Consider the following 20,548-nt stretch of genomic DNA (forward strand, 5'->3'; position numbering starts at 1 on the left):
TAGCTGGATGTGGTGGTGTGCGCCTGTAATCCCAGCTACTCGGGAGGCTCAGGCAGGAGAATTGCTTGAACCCGGGAGGCAGAGGTTGCAGTGAGCTGTGATAGCACCACTGCACTCCAGCCTGGGCAAGAGTGAGACTCTGTCTCAAACTCGCTGCCCCCCCCCCAAAAAAAACAAAACCCCACAAAAACAAAAAACTTATTCTCAAGTCATATGATTAAGAAATGCTGTGTTTTTCAGTAACTGAAATCTACAACCTCTAGTTTCTAATATGTGCTGTGCGTGTGTGCATTTGCAATGTTTGTACAATGCACTTTCCTAACAATCTACAGTCACATTTCTGATGTACACAGCCTAGTGTTCCTAACTGCATCATGATTAGAAATAGCAGCAACTATTCTAAAAGCAAACAAACCAGTTTAGAGCAAATGTATGTCAAATATTTACTACACGCTAGACACTGCACAATTAAAAATAATTCTACTTACAGCAATATTTCCTAGATTTAAAAACAGAATGCTTGTAATAATTACATTATAGGCATAACCTTAAACTTTCTCAGGTAAACCAGGTCATATGGTTGCTCTACAGATGAAGGGGATTCCTGGAGCTGATGGGGGTTCCTGGGTGGCTGGAGCCATTCAAGTTTAAAGAACGATGAACTTGAACCCCATAACACCAGGCACTCACTGTACCTAGTCTAAGACTCTTCTGACTTAGGTTTTAAGTTTATCCTTGATGGGCCTATAGACTCATTCTGCCTTATCCTGCTGGCTAGGGTTTTATTTATTTATTTTGAGATGGAGTTTTGCTCTTGTTGCCTAGGCTGGAGTGCAATGGCACAATCTCAGCTCACTGCAACCTCTGCCTCCCAGGTTCAAGTGATTCTCCTGTCTCAGCCTCCTTAATAGCTGGGATTACAGGTGCCCACCACCAAGCCTAGCTAATTTTTTTGTAATTTTAGTAGAGACAGGATTTCGCCATGTTGGCCAGGCTGGTCTCAAACTCCTGACTTCTATCTAGGTTTTAATTACTAACTGGCATAACTACCATGAGCCTCTCCCACATTTCTAGCACTTAGAACACTATTCAGGAAAAAAAAAAAAAAAAAAAAAGTTTAGCTAATTAGTTTTCCCTTGCTTGTGAAGTAACAAATACAGTCTTCATATCCTTTATAGTTCTGGTGGTCTTTGTTCTGTTCCCTGCCAATGCTAAGACCTGGGGGGTGGGGCGGGGGTCGGGGAGAAGCATCTCTGACAGCTGGCAGTACCTGGCTGCCAACACTTAGGTTGTGGTGTCCTCTGGTGAACACAAACAAGTGCCCAGGTATTAACATCAGATGAGGACTCACTGTGACTGCGCCAATCAGGATGAAGCCAATCAACGACCATGCCTCAGCAGAGGTCTTCTTTTTTAAAAGCGCTCGGTATGACCATGAAAATGAACAAATGTGCCTCTCCCTTAAGTGACTCCCACTTCTTCTTCTCTGACAACTCTAGCTCCCATCTGTTCGTCCTGTCTGCTAGAAAAAATTAAGATGCCCAATGCTAGAATTGCCCCTACTTTCTGACAGGACCCACTTTGAACAGAACGCTCAATTTTTAACCCACTCGAAATCACCTAACTCATGCTAAAATCCTAGAACAACCCCTCCGAACACCCTTTTACTGACTGTCCTGTGGTTCCCCATGGTGGACACGCTCCCTCATGTAAGAAGTTAATAAAATGAATCTTGTTAACTTCAGGCGTTCCTGGAGCTCTTTGGCTGATGTGCATTGGCAGTCTTTCAAGTGAATTTTCTCATTCGATCTTCCAAAAACACGAATGTGTTTTACATTACTGATATCATATTCCATACAGTATTATAGTAATTATAATAGTCTATTAATTATTTTATAGGGTACACAAGCTTAGGGTTGTTCAGATCTTTGCCCAAAGTCACACGCCAGTAAGGGACAGAGCATGGGTTTTAACCCAGGTAATCCAACCAGGATAATGTAGTTGAGCCAATAGTGATTAAACACCACTGGTGATTGGGTCTTAGGAGAAAATGTGCCAATAGAAACATATTCCAGCTCTGTTATACCAGCTGCCTGTATGATGATGGAGGGGAACTGGATGGGGCCAGAGAGGAATTAGCACTAGAAGAGATCAGACAACTGGTCACTGATGGGTAGAGTGAACACATGACCTATCCAAACCAGAACACCTTTGAGAGTGAAGGAGGGTAATTATAATTATTACACAAAAGGTATCATCTGGGACTGTCCCAAGCAAACGGGTGGCATGGGGCCTTACAGATGGGGTGCTGCACTTGGTGCTAGAGCCCTTGGTTATGATGGTGATCTGAGTGCCAGCTCCATTCTTCCAAAACTCCATGGTCAGGAAAGATGGGGACCTAAGCAGGGCACAGCAGCACTATTTACATCCATCTGCTGTAAGACTCAGCACTCCTGAGCTGGGGGAAGCCCAAACCTGCTGCCTGCCTGGTCTGCCAGGGTCCAGGGACGGGAGAAATTTGAGGGTGGGGGTAGGGGAAAAGTTAAGTGCTATTTCTTTTTGGTTTATACTATCCATATATTAAATAGGCCTTTTCATTTTTAAAAATAAATTTTATGGTGCATATTTAAGGTTTACAACATGATGTAATAGGATTTATATATATAGTAAAATGGTTACTATAGTGAAACAAATTAACATATCCATCATCTCACAGAGTTACTCACTCCCTCCCACTATCCATCCACATCCCAGTGGATTTAGCAAAAATCCTGAATACAATACACTATTAATACCCATATTCCCCATGTTGTATATTTGAATCTTTAGACTTTTTCAATCTACACATTTGCTTCTTTGAATCCTTTGCCTTATATCTCCCTATTTGCTCTCCCCCACCCCAACCCTGGTACCACGATTTTATTCTCTATCTGACCTTGAAGTGCCTGAACAAAGAGAGCTTACTTTGGTCAAAATATAGAAGCGACTTACAGGAACAACAGAAGAATTGATGAAGAAACCATTTGGTAACAACTTTTAAGAGTCATTCTAAGCTTAGCTTAAAAATAATCCTTCCCGACACTTTGGGAGGCTGAGGCGGGTGGATCACGAGGTCAAGAGATTAAGACCATCCTGGTCAACATGGTGAAACCCCGTCTCTACTAAAAATACAAAAAATTAGCTGAGCATGGTGGTGCGTGCCTGTAATCCCAGCTACTCAGGAGGCTGAGGCAGGAGAATTGCCTGAACCCAGAAGGCGGAGGTTGTGGTGAGCCAAGATCATGCCATTGCACTCCAGCCTGGGTAACAAGAGCGAAACTCCGTCTCAAAAAAAAAAAAAAAAAAAATCCTAAATTTCTGAGAAACCAAAAGCAAAACAAACACCACAGAGTTTCTGCAATGTTTCCAGCAAAGTGAGAGGCCTCATTCTTGCCTACAACTAGTCTATTTCTCCCAACTCGTTACTGTATTTAAAATTCAACGAGTTTTCTCATTATCAGATATCCTAGTTACCAATGAATGATAATTTAATGTCTTTCATAATTCAAAGGGTACTTCTGAATCGTACTGTGTTGCAGAATTTTGCAATTCATGACATATGTAGCTGGCAGAGACTTTTCATCCCATGTTGAAAGTCTGGCATTTTATGATTTGGCTTTACTACAGGTGCATAGGTTGTCTTGTTAACTGCACGGAAAGTTCGAGCAGCAGACATCACCTAAGTGAACTCATACATTGATTAAGCTGATATGCAAAGAAAGTTAAAGAGTAACATGGTCTTCTTAAAGGCAGGTGTGTGAGCTCATAGGCTCTAGAATGGTAGAGGAAATAGAGAAAGATTATACAGTCCAACGCTGTCATTTGATAGAGGAAGAAAGGGCAGCAGGGTTTGATGAGAAGAGTCATGCACCAGGACACAGCTGAGATCTGACCGAGATAGGACTGGCTCTCACACCAACTAGCACTCAGCCCAAGATTTCTCCCGCTCGGCTCCATGCTCCAGGAAGCAACTGTTCTCTGTAAGGTATTGTTTCCCCATTGTCACATCAGAAAATGACGTCCTCTAGAAATGGTATGTGGTAATTTAAATTGCCCCAAATCTCAGAATATATTCTTTAGGGGTAAATACCAGTGTTGAAGGCGGTGGGATGGAGAGGGCTCCTATAATCTTATAATCCGTCATTTGAAGTGATGCTGTAGACAAAGGTTATTTCAGAAGTAGACGACTGGTAAGGAAAAGTGGCAGTGGTCAGGGCACTTACTTGATGGCGGCTTGCAGCTTCTCACACAGGATGGTGAGTACAGAGACAACATCATCACAGAGGGACTCCACCGTGGACCCTTCAAAACAGAGGAGGTGACAGGCATGAGACATTGACAGGAGGCACTACAAGCTCCCCGAACTGTCCTTCCCATCTCCCACTTTAGATGGCTTTCCAGACTGAAAAGATGATTTTCAGATGTGGAGAAGCCCTGAGGCCACCAAAGTGGTGATCACGGAAAAGATAAGAATTAAGTCTAATTATTCTCTCTAAAGCCAAACACTCAAAAGATAGTCCAGAAAGAAAATCACAGGTTGTTTATTATCGATAAAATTAACTCACACTTAACAAAGGGAAATTCAGTAATTTCAAAAAACATCACAATGGACAGCAATTTTCTTAATATTTAGGCCAGTGGACTATGCATGTATTCCTTATTCTGATCCTTGAATTTCTGGGTCTTCTGAGCTGATTAGAGTTGTATCCCAGAGAGATAAAATAAAGCAGCATGGGAAAAGATGGGCTTTGGAATTAAGAAATCAGAAAAAGAGGGGCAAAATAATTTAGCCACCATCTTTACCTACTTTATTTGTTCAGCATCTGCAGGGCACATGGTCTTTGTTGATACTGAAGCAACAGAAAAATAAAACTTCCCTCCAAATGTGGTCTAGTTTCCAGAAACTAGAACCAAAACTCCCACAGAAGAATAGTGGGAAAAAGGCTGAAATTTGGAATCTGTTCAACTACACGTCAACAACTTGCTGATTGTGCGAGCTTGAGTAAACTTCAGGATTTTTTCTGGCAGAAATGGGATAAATAATACCAATTTCACAGAACTGTCAGACTACATGAAATAGCAAGTGGGAACATTTGTTTTCTAAAATAAAAACCTGTAAAGATCTATACAAATGTGGCTCTAAGTGTCTGATGAATATATAAATGAATGAATGATGGTGACATCAAGATGGAGAAAAAATGGCAAGTGTGTAAGAGAGAAAGTAAAGTTGGAGGAGGGCAGAGAAAGAAAAATAAATGGCTTGTCCTCAGAATTAAGATTTGAATGCAGCAAAAGAAAAAGAAAGAAAGAAAAGAGAAAGAAAGAAAAAAGAAAAATGATAAGCTACAGTGATACAACATACTTTAAGATTAATAAAACCCAAACAAGTAATCCTTAAGCTCAATTTTAGATAAATGTCAAATGAGTACCTCTGTCAATTTTTTACTACTATATTTTTTTAGAGAGGTATCCTTGACCCAGAAGACGTAGAATCCCTTTTTAGTTTATAAAATCATCCTACATTAAAGTGAAGCCTTTATGAGAACACCATAGCCAAAAAGAGAGCAAAGGAAGACGGAACATCTTAGCTCATGTCACTGAGAACATCCAACTGAAAAGGGCCCTTCCCGTCCGCGGCCCAAGGATGTAGCATCATGGGACTAAAACAATACAATCTAGTGATGCTTTAGAACGTGACTTAAGGTGGGTCTCTTTCTCATTTCTTTCAAGTACTCTTCTCCTAACTGTGGCTGCTTAGCTGTTTCGCTCCTTTTTATTCTCTCCCTTTTTTTTCTCCCCCTCACCACTATCTCCTTCTCATTATTATTAACTGGCAAATATAACAGAAAAGCAGATTTGTCCAATATTTTTAAAATTACTGAATAAAGTCTGGAATAAAATCTGTATTTCAGTTTTTAATCAGATGATACTATTTTTGCATACCTCTTTCAGAAAATATTATCAAACCTGTTTTTAAAAATTAAATTGCTGGTTAATTATATGTGGACTTCTGTATTTTTTTCGTTTCCTGTGGTCAGACTGAAAGAAAGTTCCTTAACTTGATTTTAGCTGATCTTTAAATTGGGCTGTCTGCAAAGGCCCTGTGAGATGACTCATCATTCTTGTCAAAAAATTGGTATTTGACAAACATAAATCTGGTGCAGTAACACTGCAGCCAATCAGGTTTCCACAACCTTCTAGCCAGTTATTCTCATTTTAGCAATTAAACCTGACTTTGTGGAGAATGAAGTAACAACACCAGCCTCCAAATGAGAGGTATGTGAAGAGTTAATTTCTCTCACATAGTTGGATCAGGAACAGGTGTGGTTGGCATAAGTGAATGGAGGAACAGAAGGAAGACAGCAGCTGATTAAATAATGCCACCTAAGGCAGAGCCAAGCACAACCTCCGAGAATGGTAACAACCTGAGAACTCCTACCTGTCTTTGTACTCCTCACTCCAAGCACACAGTAGGCATTCTCACACCCGCTTTAAAAACTGAACTAGTACAAATCAAATGCAATACCTTGATTCCCGAATTCCTGTGGGACATCCGGATTTTCAATTATCTAGTAAGGGAGATACACACACAATTAGGAGATTCAGGCAAGAAAAATCCTGACTCGTCAACAATAGGAAAATTCTAGAAAACAAAATGGCTTCCTCAGTGCCCTCGGCTCAGCTACCTTGCCTGAGCACACCCTCCATCCACCAACTCTTGAGAGTGTTTCATTATTCGTGGTGTTTATGGGAAAGATTATGATCTCTGGAACTGAGTTTATCAGTTCCCAAAATAATTCACTCGAGAGTGTTCGTGCAAACGTGAACACTTGCTGGAAGTTTAAACCCTGCGGTGCACTTAAACTTTCAGGATTCCAGGATGCTGGGCTATGACTTGGGGCAATGCCTGGCTAAAGAGGTGAGTTAATTTTGCACAGAGAACAACTTATTCCAAGGCTACAGCTGACACTGTGCATGGTCCCTGATAAATACAGACTCTTGACCATAAGAAGAATTAGGTTCCTGGACTTCAAGATACAGGTCCAAAGACAACCACTGGTCAGAAGCTCCATCTTCGTGTTTGACAGGGAGCATATTAACTGCACCTAGCCTGCTGCTCTGGGCTAGGTACATCTAGAACTATGAGGACAAAGACAGAACTGTGAGGGAAGGGAAACTGGAAGGAAAAGACATTTACAAATAATCAGACTTACTTCCCATTTCAGGGATAACTCAGTGACTACTGAGCTGAGACTAGGAAGGTGGTCCTTTATTCTTCCTACCTCTTTGCACCAGGAGATAATAAGGAGGTATTTTCATGCCAATTAATTACCAGACATGTAACTCATCCCATGGTGATTTAATTTTTAAACTTGTTACAAGCATGTATATCTACTATTCTGTATTCATTAATTTGCAAGTCAGCTGTTTCCACAGCAACTTTTGTGAAATGTTATGTCAGAATCTACAGCTCAGAATGGCTAAAGTCAAGTTGAGAACACCACTTTATGGAGGAAACACATCCGAGTCATATTTAAGGGTAGGAGAATCCCTCCAACCTTCAGCCCCAAATATTTAAATGTCGCAACTTTACTTTTTGAAATTAGTAACTTCCAACTTAACAATAGCTTAGGTTACCTAAAATAATTCAGTAATAAAGCTGGATAATATGTAGGATTTGTGATGATACAAAATCAAAATTATCATCTGTCCTGGGTGTGCAGCTGGGGATAAACATTAGGCTGAAGATATACATCCTGCTAATGATTTTGGCATTCTACATTATTTATTTTCTTTCCACTGCGTTTCACCTTCCTAATTTTGAGGTGGCCCATGATGTCCTTCCAGTTGATAACTGAAATGAGTGACTGAGGCAAGTATCTCAATCAGTCGAGGTTTAAGCTAGCTTTAGGGCACGCCCAGGAAAAATGTGAGCCGCAGACACACCTATGGCTGTCTGCACCTGTGGCTGTTTTTCTGAAAAGGTTTTCAGGAGGTTTCTACACTTCCTTAAAGGAGGGAGAAAGGCATGTAGGAAGAAAGGCAGGTAGACAGTAACATGCTCGTGAGATTTTACTTAGTGCCCAGGAAATCTAAATTTTACATAAAGTAAATGTTTGAAGAAAAAAATGGGAGTAAAGGAAGAATCAATATGCAGATATCTCTGGGTAGATAGAGGAATGATGGATCTTGTCTTTATTCTGCACCTGGGAAGATAGGCTTGTAACTGACATTAGCAGTATGGAATCAGACAGACTTTAGTTTTAGGAGCTAGATTTAGATTGCGGACCTAAACTAACAATAGGCATGTCCTTGTTTATGGGAGGCCAGCAAATACTATACTTATGAGTGATCTGTTGGGGCAGTCATCTGGATATGCCTGAGGCCTCTTACCCTTCTGTGGCTACTATGCAGTAGTCTTGCTACTGCATAACGCTAGTGGTAGCAATTCATTTGGAAGAGGGTGTTGCATGACTCAGCCTCCAGGCTTAACCTTCCCTTGGCATAAGGAATGTGGGGGTCCTGAGATTTTAAAAATTTTCTTTTACACAGTGATAGGCTGTGCTAGAAAATATACACATCTTCCCCAGGTAATGCTCAGCGTTCCCCAGGGAAATATGTGGCCTCTTTAAAACAAACCTCTCCATTCCTACAGACTGCTCCACTTTAAGAGCTTTAAAAAAAATACCTAATTCTTATGTGGCAACAACTTATGACGCCCTCCATTGGACATCACAAATGCTTCAAATATCAGCATCCTGAGAACTATGTTTTCTGGGACATGGAATCACATCTCCAGGGACCACATAAGTAATAGAAAGGAAATAACAGGAAACACCAATTTTCTACCTAATTTGAGATCTTGCCTCCGGTTGGGATGAGTCCAGATGGTCCGTGATGAGCAGGACCAGAAGGCTGATTAGCCACATAATAACAGGACAGAGATTGAGAGCCTCTACAGTATCACCTGGACCTCCATAAGTACACCTTTGCCATCTTACAGAAGAGCAATATGAGCTAAAATGCTGGGGTATTTGACTTGAAACCTAATACTCTCCTACTTAAAAATTTAAAAATGAGATTAAATGAATTCATATAATTGAAAGCACTTTGAAACTACAAAGTTTGATTTAAATGTTTCATTTAAAAATATTAAGATATTAATATAGTGTTTGATCATGTTGCCATTTAGTATAGATGAAATATGAGTGTATAAGATTTCTCAACATCTTAGATTCATGTCCATTAAAAACACTTTTTCTCTTAATATGTTTTCTATTTATTTTAATTTCTTTTACACTAAATATTCCCATACCACCTATATTCAAAATCCTACTACAAATAAAACTGTTTTTAGCAAGGGGTAAGCTAAAGTAATAAAAATATCTCAAGCTAAAACAATTTTTAATAGAAACTGAGGCTTTGGATATAGCAAACAGAAAAGAAAAAAAAAATCAATATTTGTTTTTTCAGATAAGTGTTGTTTTCAACAGTGGCTGCCAGAGTACATATTAACTGAGAAGTTGCCCTGGCAGTTAACTAGGAGACCAGGGTTTAATTATGGCTCCTTCATTGATAAGCTCATTAATTTTAATTTCAATTTCATCTTTCTGAGCTTCATCTTCTCATCTATAAAATGAGAAGCAAAGAATTTGATTAGATCATCTCTAAGGTTCCCTTCAACTCCATGATTTTCTAAAAATTAGAAAATAATTGAAATTAAAAATAATTACAAATAGTTGAAGTTAAATAAATCCTATTTTTTATAAAATTAATTTCTGAGATATCTGGGACTGCAACTGAGATTTTCTATTTGAACAAATAACTAATGTCATTTCAGAACATTCCTTGCAGATTTCAAAAGGATTTTAATCTAAATCATTACAGAGGCAGATTTTAAAACAACACAAAACACCAAGTTTGAAGAGGAATCATCCTTTCATTAACATTCCCAGAAGATAATATATACAAGAAGCCAATTACACTTACATTTCCCCCCGGAACACTCATTTTAGACAATCTGTTCAAGTTCAGAGCAAAAAGCTCTAGTGGGCTCTGATGACAGAGAGAAAACCAGTTCAATTTCACCCTGAAGGCCCCAGCAGGTGAGGGAGGCCTCCTGCCGCCTTCTTTTAGTTAACAAAGGGAAACGCATCCAACCTCAAAACATGTCATAAATTCTATTCATTTTTCTCAATTTCAAATTTACTTCCAATATTTGTTAATGCATTGCAATATTTCTAATAAACATTTTCAATGAGAGGTTTTAAAACAATGATTTAAAAAGTTTCAAAACAATGACTTAAAAAATTAGGAAAATTGTAAGGAAAAGCAGTTCTCAAAGCTTTGGGGTGAAACAAGAAAACATCTAAAGAGCTTAATTTATACAAACAAATGTTCTTTTAAGATAAGTAAGCCCTTCCTACTGTTTTTAGTAGGCAGGCAACCCTGGCAGGAGGAGCCCTGAGGCATGGGACACACAGACACCACCAGGAAGGTGATGAACGTTGGGGGTGTCACAGACTCACCGTATTCTCCTGCCTCTGCCGTAACTGTAAAGTCAAGTCACTCAGCATTTGACTGAGAGTTGCCCGCACAGCAGTGTTTATGCTACGCTGGTGACAGCTGCTTATGTATGTCTCAATGCACACCTGGTAAAGAAACAAGACAGCAACACACATGCTCTGCAGGTATCAGCTCATTAGCAACATTCTTTGGGATTAACCGGAGAGGATATCAAATCCCTCTTAAACAGAGAGTCAGCCTGATTTAGGACTGGTTATTACTAAATATAACTAAATATATTTTAAATTCCTGGAAATTTGTTTTTAAGCATATAGGAAAAGTAGTATTTCCCTAAGGATTACCACTCTTACGACCTGTTCCTCTGAGCATCATAGGAGAATGAAAATTAGTGATTTTTAGATGTGCCAAATAATTTTATTTAGAACCAACTCAGATGGCTGGAAATTAATCAGAAAAAGCTCCCTTTGTGGTGAGATAGAACAGAACTTATTAACTCCTAGGTTATGAAGTATGTGGAAAGGGTTAGCAAAACCCTTTCTCCTGCTCTATGAATGAGTTTGACCATGGGGTCAAACGTCTAGCTGTGTTTTTCTGGAAATTTCATAAAGGTAGAATATCAGCTGTGTTACTAGGTAGCATGGCTTATGGCAAAAATGTTTCCAAATTACTATGCTACATCTGAATTGAGATAACTGAATTGACTGTGAATGCCTGGTGGGTAGCCACAGGTTTGGGCTTCCCTAGGTGTACTGACTCTTCCAATTGATCACAGCCTCCAAAGGAACTCTGCAAACTCTGCTAATAGAGTTGTTTCAGAAATATTGGTCCTGTGTGGGATATGGGGCTTCTAGAACAAGGTAATTGCACTCACCAAGATGGCTCTCATCTCCCTGCACCTATGCTGTCATTTGAGAGCTGGAGGTTCTTCCCTAGGCTGCTTTGAGGACCCCGGGAATAACAATGCCTAACACTGTCCTGCTCTGTTTCGGGTCCTGTGTCCTGCAAAGTGAATGTAAAACCAAGGGTGGCCTATTTGGATCTTGCAAGTATCAATGCCTTGTTGAGCCTACAAAGACTTGATGGTGGCTACTACATCGAGAAATCTCAACTAGGAAACAAAAAAATCCCTCATTTGATTATATGATGCTGAAAGTCATGACTTTTCAGATTTTTAAAATTTATTGTACTTTAAATGGTGGGGTACATGTGCAGAATGTGCAGGTTTGTTACATAGGTATACATGTGCCATGGTGGTTTGCTGCATCCATCACCCCGTCATCTACATTAGGTATTTCTCCTAATGCTATATTTTATTGCCGATAATTCTTCTGGAAGCCACAGGGATAGACATGAAAATGCATGCTTTAAATTTGCCTACCTTTTTTTCTCTCTCCATAAGGCCTTCAATTTTACAAAACATATTTAGAGACACAAAAACAAAAAGAGGTATCTAATTTCCTAAATTATTTTTCTAGGAGTAACTCCAAGATTATCTTCAATGAAAATACAGGGTTCTCACCTACATGGCAAATTTAATTTAATGATTGACAACTGAGACAGGCAAGATACTAAATTTTAATCTTTGTTGCTGCTTCTGCTTAAGCTGAGGAATTTTCTGCCAGGGCTCATGTTATTTTTTTCTTTCTGCCGTGCCTATGTTTACCTAGCAGAATTAACTAGGTAAATACAAATATTTTTTAAGTTTACTTTATCTCTTATTAGCATTTCAAAGGAGCATTTGAAACTGAAAAACTGTATTTGAAAAAAAAAAAAAAGGCAGTCTTCTCAACCTGGACAAAACTTAACAACCCTCAAACATGCATTTGAAAGTTGGCCTAAATTAATTCATTTAATAGTTAAGAAGCAAAAGCAAGTTATAAAGTGTTTGTTTTTCATAAAAGTATTTAGGGCATGTGACTTTTAATTCATTTTCTCAAATTATCGTGGATATAGTGGATTTGAAGATACAATAATTTATGCATGCTTAGAAAAAAAGGTATTTCAGGCCAGATGTGGTGGCTCACACCTGTAATCCTAACACTTTGGGAGGCTGAGGTGGCTGGATTGCTTGAGCCCAACAGTTTGAGATCTGTCTGGGTGAAACGTGGCAAAACCTCATCTCTACAAAAAATACAAAAATTGGCCGAACATGGTGGTGCATGCCTGTAGTCCCAGCTCCAGAAAAGGGAGGGTCACCTGAGCCTGGGAAGGTAGAGGTTGCAATGAGCTATGATATCATGCCTCTCCAGTCTGGGTGACAGAGACCCTATCTACCCCCGAAAGGTGTTTTAATCCTGAAATACTTCTACTTTTGCATGTGATGAAATGGTTTTAAAACTTCGAAAATCATCTAAATGAGTGCAGTGATTCACTTTGATGAAGCCAAACTCACCATCATGTATCATTTGTATTTCATAATTTAACAGTTTTCTTTAAATCTTACATTTCCTCAGAAATCTTTTTAACTGTTGATCTTGAAGATCTCTAAGCTCTGACATTTTAAATTTATGGGGGAATTTTAAGCCTTAAAAGCATTACAGATGAAAGAGGAGCTATTCTGAGAGCTGTATTACACACTTAATATAAACTCTCTTGAATACTGAGAGACATATCACTATGAAATCTGTTAAAAAAATTTAGACTCATGAAAGAAAGTACACACATGAGGAACTGGATTTTCTATAACGCAGTGCTGTAAACAGACAAGAACTTTCCAAATATCAAAGGTTGTTTTTTGTTTTTTTGTTTTTAGTTTTAATGCCAGCACTGTTTTTAGTGTTTGGTTGCTAATACTATAGGCATTAACACTGGACATGACTTAACGCAGGAAACATTTTATTCAGGGAAAAGGTAAGCATGTTTACTCAGCTAAAAAAAGTATTAATTTAAGAAGCTCATTTGGCTAAAGTTGGGAGTATAAAGACTGAAGGCTATCCCATTAAATATAACAATTACCATGTATTTGATGATATGGCTCTCTTTAGGTACCCAGAAAGAAATGCTGCTAGGGTTTCCATTTTTTAAACCTGTTCATTGTATTCCAGACCAACTATTTTTAATGCTTTTCTTCCTCTACTTCAGAGCAGTATTAAATGAATACACTGAATCAGAGCAGCTAGGAGAAAACCAAGTCCGAAGGCAGGCTGAATTTCTGGCAAAGAGCTAATCAGTTTCTTCTTTTATTCTGCCCATTATTGGTTGTATCTGCCCATGCTTTTTGCTTTCATAATGCAGAATCAACACTGGGAAAGTCTAAGTCCTGCCCCTCTGCCAGAGGCTCAAAGGGCCAAGGCAGATACCTTGTGAAAATCCCTACAGGCACCTGATTACAAGGAACACACAAAGACGCAGGGCAGTGAGGAGGTTATAAGGGATGCTTGGATTATTTCACTGATTTGTAGACATCCAGCTCCATAACATGCTAAACAGAACTGAGAGCAAACACAAATGGTTAATGATGCAAAATAACCCCAAAAGTAGAAGGAAAAAGAACAAGAAAACACAAGTCTGCAGGCCATACATAAGTAATAAAAGCATTACATCATTGAGTAAGTAGACTGATAGATAGCAGTACTAGGTTAAACCCAGGAAGGAATCACTAAAGTATTTAATATGAAGCTGCACAGTGAAACATAGCACACACACACACACACACACACACACACACACACACACACACATATATATATTCAATATATATTGTTCAAAGGGATCACAAATATTAAAGAAGATGCCACAATAAAAATGTGCTTAGCTTTGTAAAATACTTATGATCTTCACTTTGTTGAACTGTGCAATTACCTTATCTTTTCCATTTGAATGGAGTTGTTGGCACTGCTTTGTTAAAATCATGCCTAATACTGAGTAATAAGTTCCATAAAGAGAAGACCTAGTATATTTCCAATTGGAAAACTTTTATAGGGATGAAAAATAATTTATGGTGATTAAAAATAGAAAGGATCAGAGATTAAGCTATAAACAAGCAGAGGGAATGTCTACATAGGGAAGACCATAAATCCTTCTTGAACACATTAGAACCAGAGAAAATCTTGGCTATCACTATGTCTAAGCCCCACGATTAATCATGCTGACAACTCAGTTGCCAGGCTATTTCCTAGTCTTTCCTTCCCAAGACAGATGAATAAGTGGGTATGTGGCAAGAGGCATCTCATAAAATTGGTCCTGCTGATGCAAACATACATATATACACGGGGTGAACTGAAGTTATTATTTCTAGGAAACAGCTGTATAAGTAAGTCAGATCACCACATTAGATAGGGAAGTTTGCTGGTTTTCCTTTTGGATGTAAACTCAGAAGCAAATTCTGAAAGTGCCAGGCATACCTGGAGAAATCTGATTGTGACTTGCCTCTTCCTCCTTTATTGTCTTCATGGCTTAAGTTGGCATATTAAAATGGCTTAAGACACCTTAACTAATCCATTCCTGCACCTTCCCAGATGCCATCTACTTGGTCTACAGAAGGTCTGCTGCGACCCTCTGTCCTATGAACTAGTCCAAAATGAAGTAGAGACACTGGTCTGTACATCTAACTCCAAACAACTTCAAGAACCAAGCAAGTGAGAGGTTTAAGGGAGATGAGGAAATTCCTTGCCAAAGAAGCACTAGCTTGCTCAAAGCCCATCTAGCAGTAACTAGCTAAAGAACAGGCTCCTCAGAGGAGTCAAACCAGAATCCATAGAGATTGGCACACAGGAAAGAAAAGGTTTCAGGAAGGAAAAGTCAAGCTCCTTGAAATGCGATTTCCTCACTCTAGTGATCTCAACTGGTTGGAGGTCCTGGTCCTGTTTTCTTTGCTAGTTTTCTTGCCAGGAGGTGGGGTTACTCCTCCCACTCTTACAGAGAACATAACAAGATGCTTCCAAGATAAAATAGATTAGAGTATTTGTGTATTTTTCTGTGGGATTATATCTGAGACTCTCTGTTTTTTAATTGTAGAACGTTTTATTTTAGGTATGTCTCAGAAACAATGCTACCATATCAGAGTAAAAAAAGTATCACTGAACATTTCAAAAGTTATAAACCAGCCCAATCTAAAAAAGACTTTAGTGACAACTAGAACTGTTAAATTACAATCATTGGTGGCGGGTGTTGAGCTTCAATGTTTCTCAAGCTCCCCAGGGCAACAAGTGAAACTATTACTAACTTCTAGCCCTCCAATGTGTTATATATAATGCTCAGAAAAGATACACTATCAATATGGAAAGATATCAGAAAAAATGGCATATTCCCAATGGCCACTTGAATCCATGGTCACAAAAAAATAAAATGAATCAACACTTGAGCTTTATATATAAAAACACCATAGAACAATTATCTAACTAAATGTCTCGGTAAAGGTCCAAGGTTATTAAGTCCCCTAAGAACTTCAGTCGGTTGCCAATATTATTATGGCAAGATTCTACTAACATTCTCTAAGACTGAGGGGAGCCAGGAAGCAATGTAGCAGAGTGATTCACAGCACATGTTTGCAATATTAAAAGTCTGGATTTGAGTATCTAGCTGTAGAAACTTGAGCAAGCAAATGAACTCCACTTTGCTTGGGTTCTTTATTAAGTTGTGGCAGAGATTAAAAAGAGAAGACACATAAAATACTACTTATTGCTATGCCTTAGGGACTCAATGGCTAGTAGCTATTATTATTAACCAGTATATTGGAATGGAGGGCTGGCTGGCTGGAATGAATAATGATAAAAAAGGTGTTTTTCATACCTTGAAAGTATGCATCTTAGAGGAAAAAAAAAAATGGCATTTGAGAAAGATTTTGCTTGACCCTGATAGCATCCTACAGAATCAAAGACTAAAAGTTTCCATGAGTCAATAAAAACAAACCAGCATACATGCATTTATGAACAAGGCTTTCTGCCTTTGAGAAATCCCACAGAGAAGCCTTCAGCAGGTATAAAAACCTTTCCAGTGGAACATCATTAACCATCTTCATGGCTGTAGCTCCACCTTTTCTTTTACTTCAAGACCTTGGCAATTTCTACTCTCACAGCTTTTTCCTATATGAAGGTAACTTTCCTTGGAAAACTCAACATATCTGCTACTCTGGGCATAGTATTAAGAGAAATCTTGGGCTCAGCTTTCAACGAATGAAGAGAAGGGCTATGTATCCATATGGAGTTTTAGTAATGATTATTCATGGAATTGAGCAGAAAGTGCTTGTTGGCTATTTCATAGTTGTCCATTTTTAAATTTGGTAATATTTCATATGCTTCCTGTCACAGAGGATGCTGTTCTAAAAACCTTTCATTATTGCAGTTTAATTAAGCAAGCTAAATTTAGATACACAAATGAAAGCTGCCCTCTTATTTACATTTTGAGAGCTTAATGATCCTTTTATAGTTTCAGTACCTTGGAGATAGAGCCTCATTTTTCATACTCAAGTACACATCCCACTTCCTGATCAGCAGGTTTCAGGGTAAACACTATTCATGAGTAACAGTCAATGTATACAAGAGTAAGCAGGAAGAGAACATCTAGATTCCTTCTTAACATTTCCACAGACGTTTTAAATGGTTTATTTTAAGGTGCTTTTATAAACTGCTTCCCTGCTTTAAAAGTGGCAATGGCAAACATTTCACATTTACCATGTGGCTGGACTTGCACTAAAAGCTTTTTATGTGGATTGTATTTTTCTATCTCATTAGCACTATGAGCAAGGATCACTTATTTCATCTACAGAGAGCAAACATGAAGTCGGCACAGGTATACCAGGCAACACCACTGTGAAGTATAGAGCCAGATTTCACATGTAAGCAGAGGGACTCCGGAGCCCACTTTTTTCTCCCACCAAGCTCAAATGCCTTTATCATTATATCGCTCTTTGGTTATGATCTGTTGTTGTTGTTTTTCCTTTCCTGGTTTTGGAAGAGGCCACAGTATTTAGTTGTTGCATCCTATCTGGATGGGCCTGCTGAGTCTTTTTATTTTGGCTTCCAGATACTCTCAATGAATACCCTTCACTCATGCCAAACTCGGTGGTATGTGCCTATTATTCAGGAATTAGATTTTCAATCATTCTCACTCTCATTCAAAAACCAGTTCTCGTGAGGTTGATACTAACAACCTCAAGAGAACCTATTCCTATCCAGGGGTAGCGCTGAGCTCCCTGGCAGCCCTCTCCTCCTGAAGACCCTCTGCTCCTTGTCTTCCTCTCCCCCCAGTTCCGTTGGCAGGGGCAGTAGCTTGGCACCTCCCCTTTCTTCCTTCAGATGGCAAAGGGCTAACAAACCTCTTACACACCAATCCTGCTTCTTGCTATTCTCAGAAACAACACTATCTTTTGAAAAGTGAACCTGCAGATAATGAAAACACTCATGGGGCTCTTAAAATTCAATTAAAGGCCGGGCCAGGTGGCTCATGCCTGCAATCCCAGCACTTTGGGAGGCTGAACCAGGCGAATCACATGGTCAAGAGATTGAGACCATCCTGGTCAACATGGTGAAACACTGTCTCCACTAAAATACAAAAATTAGCTGGGCATGGTGGCGCACACCTGTAGTCCCAGCTACTCGGGAGGCTGAGGCAGGAGAATCACTTGAACCTGGCAGGTGGAGGTTGCAGTGAGCCGAGATCACGCCACTGCACTCCAGCCTGGCAACACAGTGAGACTCTATCTCAAAAAAAAAAAAAAAAAAAAAAAAGATTCAATTAAAAGCAAACACTGATAATTATTTGATTTCATTACTTGTACAGAGTATATATATAAATGTGTTAAAGGAAAGTGTTCTTTCCATCTATATCAGTACATATTTTAAAAGTGACTTGTATTGTAATGAGAGGTCAGCTGATTGGCTGCTTTCTCTTTTGACAGTCACATAAAAATTTTCTACATGCTCAAAACTAATTTTCTCTTAATTTTCCCTCTTTAATACCACATGATACCATAAAAAGCACATGTATCTGCTAATGTAAGTACTCTCCATGAGTGCTGATAATTAGCCTTTTTCTCCATCATTTTGGAACTCAGAAAATCATTCCTTTTTGTCATTTCAATGTATACTCTTATCAGAACATACAAATCCTGAAGATATTCTCTTCAAGAAATGGAAGGGAAATTATTCTAAGCATATTAAAGTTCAGCTTTGAAATGATAATGTTTCCAAAAGCCAAAGGCATATGCCAGACATTCAAGAAGCCAAGTTTCCTGTTGGACACATTCTTGGGAGTGCTGGAAGGCACTTATTACCCTGGGCTGCAATACCGATTGAAAAAGAGAAGACTTTATCATTACAAAAGGCATTTATCAGGGTTTTGAAGGGGAGGGGATTTAATCTATAAACATCTCTCTAAATCTCCTACTTGGTTTCTTAAAAACTATTCTTTAAAAGCAAATGCTTTTCAATGAGTCTTAGGCAAATCAGACCAAGAAAGCAATACGCCTGGGTAGAGCAGGGTATGGGGAATCAGTACTGTTATTCCCACAATTAAGGCCTCAAGTGAAGCAAACGCAAACACACAGGGCTCTGAGACACAGGATGTTACGACCAAGGATGGCGCACCACACAGCATGCTTCCCACAGATCAATTTCTTAGCAGAAATTCCCCACGGTAGTAATCAGAGGAGGGTTCACTCCAGTGCTGGGGCTTAGTTCCACCCCAGTATTTATCCCAGTTAGAGATAAAGCAGCTGTGAACAGGACACAGGCAGTACTCACCTCAGCGATCTTCAGCACAGCACTCCCATTCAGATCAAATGTCGGCGTGTAGGTGATGCACAGTAAAACCTTTAACAAGGTGCGAGATGAAAGAACGGACAAGGGGTTAACAGTATGGAAATTCACTGTTGTTTCATATGCCCTTTGTGGAGTCCTGTTTTTATGATTCTTTTGCTATTTGCTTTATCTAATGTTTCTTTATAGCCCACCCACTGCTTTCTCATTAGTGGCCACACAGTGTTTAATAAAGCAGAGACTATCCTTTACAAAATAAAGGCTGCTAATCTCTCCCCATGGAACGGACTTGCAAGACAGGCCAAAAACAGCATCTCTCAACAGCTCCAGGACGTGAGTCCAGTAACAGCAAAAACCGAAAAAGAGTTGTTTAGTAGCAGTCATTTGAAAAATGCCAGGCTTAATGCGAGGCACTCCATATGAATTATCTAGGATGATCTTTTAAAAATAAGTGTTATTATTATTGCTCCTGTTTTACTGATGAGAAAACTAAAACCCTATGATTAAATATGTTGCCTAAGGTCATACAGGTAGCAAGCTGTGAAGCTGAGATCTGAACTCAAGGAATCTGACTCCATGTGCTCGCTCACTAGGCAAAGCCATCTCCACCTCTTCTGGGAGTCAAAGGTGTGTCATTTTCTATTCCTATCCCCTTCCCAAATCCACATGGAATTAGAAATTCTTTTATGGCATTTTCCTCTTCCCTCTTGCAGTTTCCTCCAGAATGCTGCATGGGGTTTACTTACTTCCCTTATTTTCCAAGATACACAGACAATGGGTGGATGACATTTGCAAGATCTTTAAAGATTACTAAAAACTTCACTTTCTACTTGTAGGCCTTTAGGGAACAGATCAATAAAAGACTTTTCTTGCTGCAGAAAACAGACACGAAAGTGCTGGTGTCTGTTCCTTGATCCCAAACCCCACAGCCATGCCCTGCCTGCAGCTTGGCCTGCCAGGGGCAGTTTTCTGAGCATTTTTCTCATCTGTTCAGTTAATGAAGGAGCATGGAAGCCTAGCAAATTTACCTAATACAGGATATACATCTAATCAGTATGTCCAAAAACTGCAGTTGTCAGATGTGAAAAAAAATCTCTCCCCATCTCATATTCTTAGCTGTCAGCTAGGCCGGTCCTAGGAACAGTCACTCCTTCAGAGAAAGTAAGTATGAATGCAATTAAAGGGGAAGAAATACTTTTTGCCATATTTAGTCACAAGAGTGCGTATTAATTGCAGGTGTGCTCTTCAGTCTTTTGATTCTTAAAGGGACTTAATCCAAGAATCCA

The 20,548-nt window shown here is 39.2% G+C and overlaps 1 protein-coding gene across 2 annotated transcripts in view; it reads right to left on the reverse strand.

Annotated features, from left to right (window-relative positions):
- The window catches only part of ARFGEF3 (ARFGEF family member 3), a 172,780-nt gene that overhangs the window by 85,787 nt on the left and 66,445 nt on the right, over positions 1-20,548 (reverse strand). For both annotated transcript variants that reach the window (XM_064360641.1, XM_064360642.1), the window contains 4 exons: positions 19,248-19,316; positions 10,569-10,691; positions 6,566-6,608; positions 4,263-4,341 (listed from right to left, as the gene is read on the reverse strand). In XM_064360641.1, the coding sequence (XP_064216711.1) occupies positions 4,263-4,341; positions 6,566-6,608; positions 10,569-10,691; positions 19,248-19,316 (314 nt within the window). The remainder of the gene's footprint in view (positions 1-4,262; positions 4,342-6,565; positions 6,609-10,568; positions 10,692-19,247; positions 19,317-20,548) is intronic.

This window comes from Aotus nancymaae, unplaced genomic scaffold (assembly GCF_030222135.1).
Source record: "Aotus nancymaae isolate 86718 unplaced genomic scaffold, 86718_ANA_hifiasm-v0.15.2.pri h1tg000040l, whole genome shotgun sequence".
In the NCBI taxonomy this organism is placed as follows: domain Eukaryota; kingdom Metazoa; phylum Chordata; class Mammalia; order Primates; family Aotidae; genus Aotus; species Aotus nancymaae.